General features: G+C 40.7%; 1 protein-coding gene across 2 annotated transcripts; it reads left to right on the top strand.

Moving 5' to 3' along the window:
• Positions 1 to 3,791: 3,791 nt before the first annotated feature.
• c10h4orf47 (chromosome 10 C4orf47 homolog) lies at positions 3,792 to 12,137 on the top strand. 2 transcript variants are annotated; one of them, XM_034883288.1, is made up of 8 exons: positions 3,792 to 3,857; positions 5,594 to 5,702; positions 6,154 to 6,373; positions 6,536 to 6,673; positions 8,001 to 8,076; positions 9,538 to 9,723; positions 10,194 to 10,357; positions 11,992 to 12,137. In XM_034883288.1, exons 2-8 carry the CDS (start codon positions 5,597 to 5,599, stop codon positions 12,044 to 12,046), a joined length of 945 nt encoding a protein of 314 aa, XP_034739179.1. In that variant the 5' UTR covers positions 3,792 to 3,857; positions 5,594 to 5,596; the 3' UTR covers positions 12,047 to 12,137. The 2 variants fall into 2 exon arrangements, with proteins under 2 accessions (XP_034739179.1, XP_034739180.1); XM_034883289.1 differs by lacking the exon at positions 9,538 to 9,723.
• Positions 12,138 to 12,315: the final 178 nt, after the last annotated feature.

Below are 12,315 nucleotides of genomic sequence, written 5' to 3' on the forward strand. Positions count from 1 at the left end.
CGTAATGGAAAACCAAAAAAAGCGAGTAGACCCGAGGCGAGTCGAGTAGATACCACGCAGTGGAAAACCGCCATTGGACTCATCTCTAGTGGGGATGAGCCAGCCAATAGGCAGAAGATTGACCATCTGGTGACCTGGTGCAGTCAGAACAACTTGGAGCTAAGAACTTTGAAGACAGCGGAGATGATTGTGGACTATAGGCTCCCCCTACAGCCCCACCTACATCTCCCATTCCCCTGTGTCTCTGTCTGCGTTGCCTGGCTCCACATGGAGGGGACATGCCTAGAGGAACTAAGTCAAGAGGCGTGGCCACTCATCCTTGCTCCGTCACCTGCACAGCTGATTCACATTCCATAATTCACCTCCACAGCATTTATACCCGGGCTGTCCACCTCTTTATTGCCAGATCGTTAGATACACCTTTGTCGTAACTTGTCTCAGTAGCTTTGCCTGTGCGTTAGCCGCTTGGTTGACTCGCTTATACCTCGTCTTAATCCAGTTCTTTTTGTGCAGATCCAGTTTTTTCATGTTGTTCCTGCTTTGTTTGCTGTGCTGCTCGCCATTCCCCTCTCAGACCTACCACCAGCTACACCCGGATACTATAGGGGAAGAAGACTGTGGTTTATGTTTCTTTCTCTCTGGAGTAACGTCCACATCCATTTAAAAACCCATGAACTTCCTGTCTGTGTCATGTGTTGTATCTCTGTGTTTTGGGTCATTTCCCAACATTAACATCCTGGGCTCCATCATCTCCCCATCTCCTCCCAAGAAAACCCAGCAGAGAATGTACTTCCTGAGGCAGCTAAATTAGTTCAACCTGTGGAAGATAGTGAGGCTTTACTTCTACACTGTCATCATCGAGTCCATCCTCACCTGCTACATCAACATCTGCTGCGGCCACTGATAAGGACGAGGGAAGACTGCAGCGTATCTTCCGCTCTACTGAGGAGGTGATTGGCTGCAATCTAGTGTCTCTCCAGGACACTGAGGCGGGAAGGATAGATTGTAGCCGATCTCTCTCACCCCAGAGACACATACTGTTTAAACCCAACCACCCAATGCACCAACCAACAAGGCAAATTCCTTGTAAGTACTTACTTGGCAACAAACCTTTTCTGATTTCTGATTTTGTAATATGATTTGGTTTATATAAGCTAGACACTAAACTCAGACACCTCAACGTCTTTTACCACAGCCCAGCTTGTGGCCAATGTTGTTATCAGCTGTGCAACAATAAGCTTCCACATAAAGGCCGGGGTCGGTAAAGGGTATGGGTAAGATGACACCCTACCCAGGTCTAAAGTTCTATGGTGCTGGGGGGTGTGGTATAAGGGCGGGTCAGGAGAGGAGGGGAGGGGACAGCAGCTCCAGAGATGGATCCCCTGTAGCTAATTCAGCCAGCAAAAGCCAGAGCCAAACGCAGCATCTCAACCATTGCTTCTGTGCTCTTCCAGGTGTCCCGTCAGTGCCTAGATAGCCGTCAGCCCCCTCTGTGTATGATTTTCTGGGTGATGCTCCAAAGTCTCCCTACAGGGTTGTGATTAAAAATGAAGTAAGCTAAACTGAAACCAAAATTTACTAAAAGATTTACCGTTTCATTTTAGCAACATATCACTATGGCTATGAAAGCCAATTGTACAATAACACTCTCATGCTTGCGTGCGTTTCACCCACGAGCCTTTGTTCTGGTCTGTGAAATATAACCCAAAACCTGACTGAGATTTTAAATAACTGTTAACTTCACCTATCATATCTTACATCATCATCATCAATGTTTTCTGTTCAAACACAAACATACAGTTATGCGTGTGAAAAATGCATTCAATAACACAAAAAATAACGTCAACAGTATAAATAAAATTGAGAGCCTTAGAATGTTTAGAAATAATGTATTAGTGTCCACAGACTACTCGGTCAACCTCTTTGTCTTATTGTCTCTACCCCTCTCTCTCTCTCTCTCTCTCTCTCTCCCTTAATGCCACTTCTGTCTCTGTATCGTCTATGTCCGTGTGTCTCTGTTTCTACATCCCTGTCTCCTCCCCTTGTCTGTCATTCTCTCTTTTTTTCTCTCCATATCTCTTTCTTAACAACTCCTCCCTCCTCATCATCTCTTCTCTGTCAGACCTTACTTTCCTTGTTTCTTTTCCCTCTCTTCTTCTCTATGTTTTACTGAGAGATCCTTATAGTAGAACATTGTATTACTATCTCTCCTCATCTCTAATGCTGGCCTGCCACCTTGTGGCAATAGAGACGATTTAACTCAAGATTCACTGAGCAGAGTGGCCCACCTGTGGAAAGTAACTGGTTCATTTACCCCAACAGTTGTGTGCAGGGGTGATCATTCAGAATCCTCTGCCGACATTGTTGTAGATTTCTGTCACAACTTGAATAAATACATGTAATAAGACAACAGTGACTGACCTGAGAGCGAGTTTTTATTCATCAATCCATTACGGTATCAGTACAGATAGATGGTGACATCCCATAATTCCCAGTACAGCTCCACTAACCCCCCCTCAAACTCTGGTGTCACACTCATGAACAGTGAGTTCATGAGTGTGACACTCTCCCTCCTTTATTCTTTCTGACACACTGTTGTGTGTCCGACATACATTTTTATTATAAACTGAACTTGCTCTTATTGCACATTTGCACTTATTTATTATGTTTAATGGCACTTTGTTTAGTGTTGTATTGATTTACTTGTCAGAACAACTCCTTGTGCTTTTAAATTGCATAAAGTTAATTGAACTTGAATGGAGCTGAGGGGAAGATTTGGCACCCTCTGGTGCCACTAAAATGTTTAACCAAGTCCATGTTGCCCTTGAGTTTAACCCTTCCCTGGATACATAGACAGTTTTTGTAATTTATATGCTGTTAGTCTTATTGTTCACATACCAATGTGGCTCTACTTCTCTGTATAATGCATCAGATTTCATGTGTTGAAATTGATGTGTATTATGTGGTCGCTGTCAAAATGACATCAGACATAATAATAATGGACCTAATCCCCATGTTTGTAGTTTTGCGGATTTCACATATCTCCACAATTCAAATCAACGGCCAGTTGTCTACAGGAAGTGATTTTTGTGTTAATGCAATGTCCCCGTGTGCACCGTGTTTCAGTCTTTAATGATCAGTTCTCAAGTGTGTTCTAGTGTGTCAAAGTCACAGCAGGAAGCAATAAAATATTAGATGAATTAATTAGTCACAATCAAAAATGCAATCAACCAAAACTCCTTTTGGAACATGTGTGCAATACAGAACAGCAGTGATTTAGAAAAGCTATTTCTCAAATTGATATCAAAACCCAGAACACTATTGCTTAAATTTCACTTGAGAGTGATAGTACACAACCCCCAGACTGTCACTCAGGTAATATTGGAAATCTTTTTTTAGGCTGCTAGTTAAAGTTATAATTTAACTCTTGTTCTAATTGGAAGTCGCTTCGGATAAAAGTGTCAGCTAAATGCCATGTAATGTAATAATGTAATGATAGATTCATCTGAGCACTGGCCAAGTTACCAGTTTGGAAAACTAGGCAAAAAGAATGTGAGTGGTCATGTGCTGCGTCTTATTTGGCTTGTGTGTAGAATCCAGAAGTGTTATTCCATCATCCATATATTTCTACATCATTTTTAATTCATCATAAAAGGTTGTGCTTTTATTTTGAAAACTACGTTGTCCTGCTTCCCGGTAAAATCGTTCTATCTTGACACAGTTTATTTATTTATTTACTTATTTACCTTCTCCAAGGTTACCAAACTGTATACACAGACACTCAGACACAGACACAGACAGATAGATAGATAGATAGATAGATAGATAGCCAATTAGTCATTACACGTCAACCACAGGTATGTTTGTACCTTTATCTGTGTGTCAAGTGTGTATTGAATGAATGAAATAGAACAACGATATCCAGGATAAGTGTAAAGGGCATCTTGACTCAGTGTGATCTGCTCATCGCGGTTTAATCGGTTGCAGGTGAAGCTATGTCAAGCCAGGTGGAGCTAGCTTGGCAGTGGCGGTTCTAGACAAATTTTACTAGGGGGGCCAAGGAGGGGCCAGTGTTTAACGAGGAGCGCACATTAAAAGATGGCAACAATGATAATCTTACAACATGACTTAACTAGACCACGGTATCGATCACAGATTCACTGATGCAGAACTGGAGAAGACACGTTGTTCATCCCGGATACAGAGTGAGCAGCGGCTTCTTGTGGGAGTATGATAACGTGGCCGGGCTGGATGACGTGAAAACCATTTGTAAAAAATAAAAACAGTTGTTGTAAAGAAAAAGCGAGAGATGACGTTGCAGGTGATCGCAGACCAACTGAATGCATGTGCAGCCTAAAAAGATACATTTACTGACCACTGCTGTGAAATTGTCATAATCGTAATCATTCCATTCAATGACTAGGCTACTAATCATTTGCACAAATTAACCCGTTGTACTCTTTTCCTTAAAAGTAAGTTGAATATTATGTTACTCAGGTATTTTAACATGAAGATCAATCTTTTACAATGCTTGAATATGATGCATGAATATCTCTTTCACTCTGTTTCTCCCTCTCTTTCTCATGGGCTCAAACATAAATTTCCTAATTCATATTAACTTCCACTGCTCGCATTTATTGCAACGTGTACAACTGTTTGTTTTTGCAAACGACAAGTAACTCTTTGAAGGGTTTCAGTTAAAAGCGGTAGTTTGTAAATTTGTATATCATTTAGTAGGTCTGTCTAGTAGTATTATCTGAAGTGCTTTTTTTTTCAATTCCCTTCTTTGCATATTATATGCTTGGCTCCCTCATGTATATTTGGCCATGTAAAAGAAAGACACTAAGGAAATGGAATCTAAAATCTAGAAAGCATAAAGATAATTAAGTGATAAATACAATGCACTCTGTAAAAATGACTATAAACAGACTATATTAATCTGTTATTCTTCCACCAGCAAAATACAATGTCAAAAACCATTGAGGTGTCCCCTCCCTGTTACACAAATGCACAGTAGACTACAACACTACATATTTATGGGTCCAGTGAACTACGACGGTAATCTGGGAGGATTGTACAATTAGGATATATTCAATTTATATATTACCCTTAGTAACAGACTTCATTTAAAACACATTTGCAACTTTATCATCCTTTTCTAATTTTCTCAACAACTGCGGTAATGTATTCACCAAACTTCCAACAACAATATGAACAGCAGTTTTCATACAGCAATATAATGGCAACATGAATAATAATAAAACAAAATAGTCACAATGTTAAAATAATAACAGTATTTAACTGAACAGCAACACGCACCAGTTGTATTTCAATGCAGGTTGATAACAATAAGGTAAACCCACTTGTTGAACAGAAAAGGCTTAAGGATAATAAATCCTGGCTCTTAGCCTGGTTGGGACCAGGCTAGCTGTACAGAAAATATCTCCATGGTTACTTATAGGTGGCCCTGCTTTTGTGCAACCAAGTCTAGGCCAAATGCATCCAGGATAACTGGAATGTCCTGGCTTAATCTTATATTGTGTGTGTGTGTGTGTGTGTGTGTGTGTGTGTGTGTGTGTGTGTGTTGTTTCAGTAAATGAAGATGCCATCCGGCGATGGGAAGAGTGACATGGAGCGTCTGGGTATCTTTAAAGAGATGAGCTACATCTCGGTAGGAGACAAGTATACTCCACCCACCAACCGTAAGCATCCAGAAGGATATGGTTATCTGCCTGATTACTCCATAATATATTGATTCAATTCACAAAAAGGTTGCACATGCAAAGTTTTATTTTCATTTTTCTTGTCTTTGTTTATTCACCCTTTTGTGCTGGTAAACAAAGTGTTTAATTACTTCTTATCTTCAAATGGCCAGTTATTTAATCATGCACATGAATTAAACAGCCTTTATTATTCTTTCAAGTGAAGATTCTTTTTTGAAAAATAACTGCTTCAAATGTGTCAGTAGGTACTTTACATTAAAATTTTCCTTTTGCAAAAAATAAATATTAAGTCATCAGAAACATGAACATGCCTCTTTCACCTCTTGTGTTTCGTTAGGTTTGGTGACGTAGCTGCATCAGTCTATAGATATTATTATTAAAAATACTGCAGGATATAAATACAAATGGGATTTTTTTGTTCTGAATCCAGGTCCGTTTAATGAGTCAGCGTATCGTAGCCGCCAGATTCAGGCTGGTGTCGCTAAACAACGATGTGCTCTGCAGAACGGCTTCTTCGAAAAGTCCTTTAAACGGATATTTGAGCGTGAAGCACTGAGTGACCAAATCAGACTGGCCCGACAGAACCGCATCCAGCTGACCAATAAGAACCTGGGCAAGGCCTTCCTGCCCTGTAACGGGGTCAAGAAGCCGTGAGAGATCACACACACACACACACACACACACACACACAAAATTACACAAAGACTGGAAATAAATTGTAAATGTGTCCTTTCCTGTATCTATCTTTCTCACTGTCACACATTTATAAACACATACATGTATGTGCACATATATGTGGTTTCTGCCTCTAGCTGTGGTTCAGGGAGTTACTATGGGACTCTGTCAGGACCAGTTGAAGCCATGAGTCCATTGTCAGTGGCTAGAAAAGGCCGTCGCTCTCCTGGACGCAACATCGTCACCTCACCTCCCAAGAAAGGCAGCGGTTACAGGTTTATGGCAAGAACTCTTTCTGGAGTAGCTCACAACCACAGCATGATTATTACCAACTACAATACTAGAGGGTGTAAATGCATTCTTAGAAACTGGCAATCAAATATCTGAAGGATTTGCACGTGATGTTTTGCAATGATCCGACTCCCTACTGTTTAACCAGTGATCTCGTAAATCTGAGTTTTTCTGAGAAGATGAAACTGTTTTGAAATGTACTGTGTAGTTTTAACAGAGTCCCAGTAGGTAATCAGGAGTGCTGTGCAACAGAGGAAAGACTTAAAATGCACTGAGACCAATGGACATGTACCTGATACTCTCATAGTTGTTCATAGTCTCATAGTCTCATAATTAACCCTTGTGTTGTCTTCCACCGTTGACCATGAAACTTAAAATTTTATTCGCTTCAAAATTTGAAATGAACACTTTTTTCAAAGTTTTGGTCGTCAATTTCAACGCTTTTGTTGTTTTCTCGACACTTTTTCCGATGTTTTTGAAGCTTTTTCGGACATATTTGTCATTATTTTCAACGTTCTTTTATCATTTACTTTTTCAAATGCTATGCAATTGAATGAAACAACCAACCGTTGCATGGAACCATCCATGGTATTTGTTTGGACAATGTGGTTGCAAGAAACCCAAATTTCTGATGAAGGAACTTGTGGAACGCGGGTGAAATTTGACCTGAGGACAACAGGAGGGTTTAATATATGAATTGTAGTTGTTTTCAAAATCATTAAAGCATGCTCTGTATCAAGGGTGATAAGACTAACTAGGGTTGGGTACCGGAACGCGGTGCCAATAGTTCTGACGTACACGGTAGTAAATTAGAACAAACATTTCGCTGACTCCTTTTTTCAGAAGCACGGGACACTTTGTTACCTTTAGCTAGTAGTTGGATTAAACACAATGGCTAAAATGCCTTAAGCAGTGTAAAGTGTATTCCCCTGTAGAAAAATCCAACACCGAGTCTGCAGGCAGCCGCCGTTGATGTTGTACTTGATACTCACCTCGCCAGGCTTGTGGTGCATTCAAAGTACAATTCAAATACCTTGTTTTTGTCCTTTACTAGCAACAAACAAGCTGTTCTTTGATGCCGCCCACTGTTGTTGTGCGCTCCTTTTTTATACATTTTGTATTATATACATTGTGAATATATTATATATATATTTCGGTTCAGGCACCGTTGAGGCACGGCACCGTTTTAAAAGTATCGTTTTAACAACGGTATCGGAAAACACCCAAACGATATCCAACCCTAACTCATAATGATAACAGAATATTTTTGTGCAGCTTACGCCCACTATGTTACCATGTCATCTCCTGCAGCTATCCCAATGTGACACTGTCCAAACTTGAGCTCTATGCCTCAGACCCCTACAGCAGAGCCAAAGAAATCATGGAGGTAAATGCTGAATCACGGTAGTACACCTTTTTTTTGTTTGGCCATCATCTCTGTTTGTTACAGTAACAATGTAAGCATCAAACAACTGACATTGCTGAGATGTGGAAATCCGACAACAATCTACAAAGAAATCAGATGGGGCAAAATACATGATCAGTTTAGTTTAGTGTATTACAAGATCCACATTAGCTGTGCATTAACTGATGATCAGATGTGGCTGTAAACAAGCAACAGGTGAGCTAGAAAAACAGAGGCAAAATAATGATCTGGCAGGCAGATGTTGCTAGATAGTAGATAGTTTTAAAAACATTAGTGTTTCTTCAGTGATTACCTTCTTACAGTACTAGTTGACAAGCTAGCAAGTCTAAAAAGTCAGATAGTAAATATTCTTTTCATGCATTAGGCTTACTGACCGTTGACATTGGCTATACTCCAATTGGCTTGATGTTCCCCCTGGGCATTGTGGCAACATATGAGTCACATGGATCAGCATGGATGAGTGGCACAGTCAGCAAGAGGATGAAAGGTTATTTTCTTTAAAAGATCTCAACCCAAAATCAACCACTTTGTTGTGAGCTGTGTAGGTCAGGTAGCAAATGCCTAGCTTGTGTATGACCTATTAGAGATGTTGCTCTGTCCCAGGTCTCTAAAATAAACTTGGTGTGAGTGCAATGTTAATATTACTGACAGAAATGAAGGCCCAAACCACTAAATAAGACCCAACGTATGATAAAGCAGAAATGATCTTTAATTAACCTGGATTATGTGTGTTTCGTGTTCATAAGCAATAGTACTCACTCGTCTAAACAAAGTCGGTGGGCCCAAAAGCTTGATGACATAAGCCGTTTTGAACTCCGGGCCATGTCCCATGAACCAGGTCCTGACATTGTCCGGAGTTTCCCTTCCTCACATGGAGCATTAAATTGAGATTGTCCATGTCAGAGCGTTCTCACTTCCTGGATATCCTCCATTTGGTTTAGGCGAGGGTTGGCAACTGGGTAGAGAACACAGAAGGCAGGACATGAACTCAGCAGTTTATACCATGGTCACGGAGCAGCTTCCTAATTTGGTCATAAACACCCAAGTCTCTCGCCATTCCTTGAATCTGTATGAAGATTTCAGTGTTGGCCTTTACTGAGAGAAGTCCCTGAATCTCGTTCTCTCTCCTATAAGACGTTTTTGTTGCCATGTTCGTGTAAATCACCCTTCTCCTCCTCTTTATTTTGCCTTCTCAAGTGGATCTAATAGTAGCGATTCCATTAGAATTACTTCATCTATTTGCAAAAATAGTGACCTCTTTAACCCCAGTGTGTCAAGGCCTTTAAAATTATAAATGTACTGTGTCTTATTATGTACTATAAAAAACGACCACATTTTGACACACCTTATTTAATCTTTAAAATGTTAAATGTGCAGGTGTGCGTGACTGTGTTTGTGTGTGTGTGTTTGTGTATGATACAGAAGGAGGCAGCCATCCATTCCTCCAAGTTTAGAGACGGGCCCTTCAAAGTCAACCTTCACCCCGGAGATTATTTCCAAAGCAATCCATACCGCAGTGACAAGCCACCTCCACCCGCATACAAGCCCCTCCCAGCTGCACAGAAGCTCTCTGCAGTCCCCTTCAAGCCCCCTTCCCCCAGCAAAAAGGTGGTCCACCTGTCTGCTCCACCACATCATAGGGATATACCTCAGTCAAAGATCAATTGCTTATAATCCTGTGACATTTGTTCTGTAACATGTCCAAACCGTTCTAACTCCCAACTCGTCACATACGGCTGCTTGGTCTGGTCTTATGTAACTATTATGTAACTAATTATTAATACTCTGACTAATGAGCTCTACACTGCAATACAAGAACACAGTTTCCTTATTTCCAGACACTCTAAATGGATCAACGGCTGAGGATACAAGCCTTTTGCGCCTAGGCCTTTCAGCTTCATGTGTTTGCAGCCATCCAGTGTTTACTGAACACTTTTGAAAGTCAGCTAGAGACAGCGTCTTTAACCAACTCCTGGAGCTATCCTTTTTTTTTTTTAAATGGTATGTTTAACCCAAACACTGTTTTCCTAAACCTAACCACAATCTATCTGTGTTTGTGTGACCGTATCGTGTGTTAGGTTGGAGGAATGAAAGCGGGTACGTTTGACCCTTATCCCTCACATTCTGCTGATCCGTACGTCATTCGCCGCTCCAAACCAGCCAATCAAGAGCCCATCTTCCGTCCTGCTCCTGGTCCTAAGAGCGTACCTGTCAAGAGCATCATCACTGTCAATGTAAACAGGTTAGATCCCGGTCTCTATTACTAATGTTCTCTTTCTCTGTTCTCACAGGGAGAGCTTTCAGGTGACAGTAACAACACTCTAGAGATTATTATGCCTTCTCGTTTATAGAAAACGTCCCAAGTTAACAGAAGCATCCTATTATGTGGCATTTATAGATAGTGGAACTCATTCGGTCTCATTCGGGTAGGACACAGATGAAACATTCTGTTGAAGCTGTTGCTTACTAAACCTTGACATATCACCTTGGCAAACCTCCAGCTGACATGCAGCCTCATTTCAATCAGGAGAGACTTTGTTGCAGATATGCAAAGATGTATTGTACAGAAGCATAATATGAAATATATAGAGTCTTTGGGGATTAGACTCCATCTTTAAATAATTTAAATGGGTAGAGAAGCCAAGCAAATTCCCCCCCGATGGAGCCTAGACACTGGTGATGGTGGAGAAGGAACCGAACGGAGGAGCTGTCTGCCGCTAAAGGACTCAGGTTGCCGTGGTTTTATGAACAGAGGCGGAAGGGGAGGAGGAAGGTTGCATGTTTGCCTGAAAAGACAACTGATAGAAAGAGAGAAGACATTTAAAGCGGGATGTCGTGCTGTGATTGGATCATGAATTTCTGGGCCAATTTCGGTTGGTTTATTGAAAAAGTGAATGCCTCTTAACAGCTGAAAAGTTTGAGGAAGTGAAAGTGGTGATTGAAGTTATTTATAAGTCTTCCTAAAGACTTGTAAATAACTTCAATCACGTTGTCTTTGGGTCCACCTGATGAAAGTCAGTCCAATGTTCTCTCTATTAGCTGTTTCCAGTCTCCAATAACTCCTGAGGGAAATACCTGTTCTCTGTAGCTGCTGAATGCTCGGCTGTGTTCATCAGCTGCTCTCTGACTGTCTGTCTGCTGCTTGGAGCTCAGCAGGTAGAGGACAGAGGCTTTATCAGAGCTCTTTCACTGAAAACAGCTGCTGTTGCAGGAGAGAGGTTCATGAAGGCTCAGGGGAACTGCAGAGTGGATGCTAGTTATCTCTGGGTGTGTCACTTCAAGCGAAACCTTATTAGGCTACATGTGGTGATTTGTTTCTGTTATTAACATAGAAACACTGTACTGTGCAACTTTAACACAGGGGTTGCCAAGTCTGCGGTTTTCCATTGGAATTGGGCTACTTTTAAAGTGAAAATTAAAACAAATTTAAAAAAAAGGTTTTCTGGTTGGGTAAACCAGACCCACACACACACACACACACACACACAACATGCCCTGCAGCCTCTTTAGCAAAGGCAGCAGACGGACACAATTTACAACAAAACAGGTGAGTTTGTGCATCAGTGCATTGATCTAGGCTACATGTTTACGTAGATGTATTTATTTGTATTCAAAAAATAACTAAATGAATTAAAAATAAAAAATGACTTGGAAATTACTCTGACATTTTCAAAACATTAGTTTAACTCTAAATTTGATATCTCATTCCATTTCTGCTGGACCTTGTCCCCGACAGGGGGCTGTAATTTCACCGGCTGATTTTTTAAGATAAATAATCACAAGTGTGCATGGAGTCAGTAAAAGTAATTACATTTTCACAAGAAAAAGACATGTTTAGCAGAATCCTTTCTAAGGTGTTTTTCATTTCTTTTTTAGGAGTGTTCATTCTGCAAACTACACGTCAACAAATCCAACTCTGGTGACCTTCTGACTACATTACCCATACCTCACCAACATTAGCTTCACTATCAGCCCTAACATATGTAGAGATATTGTAAGATGAAATAAAGCTGAGAAGAGTGGATTTTGTCTTCCATTCTGTGATGGGACGCTTTTTCTTGTGAGACTTTGTAGAAAAATGACCTTCATGTGATCAGCTGTGTCAACTGGTTTCCAATGGTCTGTTGAAAAGAACTGGTGATGTTGACTCTGTAAATGAGGGATTTCACATTGCATGCTGTCTCTTCTCCTCTCTGTAAA

The sequence above is a fragment of the Etheostoma cragini genome, chromosome 10, assembly GCF_013103735.1.
Source record: "Etheostoma cragini isolate CJK2018 chromosome 10, CSU_Ecrag_1.0, whole genome shotgun sequence".
Lineage (NCBI taxonomy): Eukaryota > Metazoa > Chordata > Actinopteri > Perciformes > Percidae > Etheostoma > Etheostoma cragini.

Bases quoted from the DNA above. Each gene is read 5' to 3' on its own strand.
- c10h4orf47 (XM_034883288.1), top strand. From the start codon at position 5,597: ATGAAGATGCCATCCGGCGATGGGAAGAGTGACATGGAGCGTCTGGGT. The intron at 9,724-10,193 runs GTGGTCCACCTG...ATCGTGTGTTAG, and splicing joins CCCCTTCCCCCAGCAAAAAG to GTTGGAGGAATGAAAGCGGG. The intron at 10,358-11,991 runs GTTAGATCCCGG...TTTCTTTTTTAG, and splicing joins ATCACTGTCAATGTAAACAG to GAGTGTTCATTCTGCAAACT.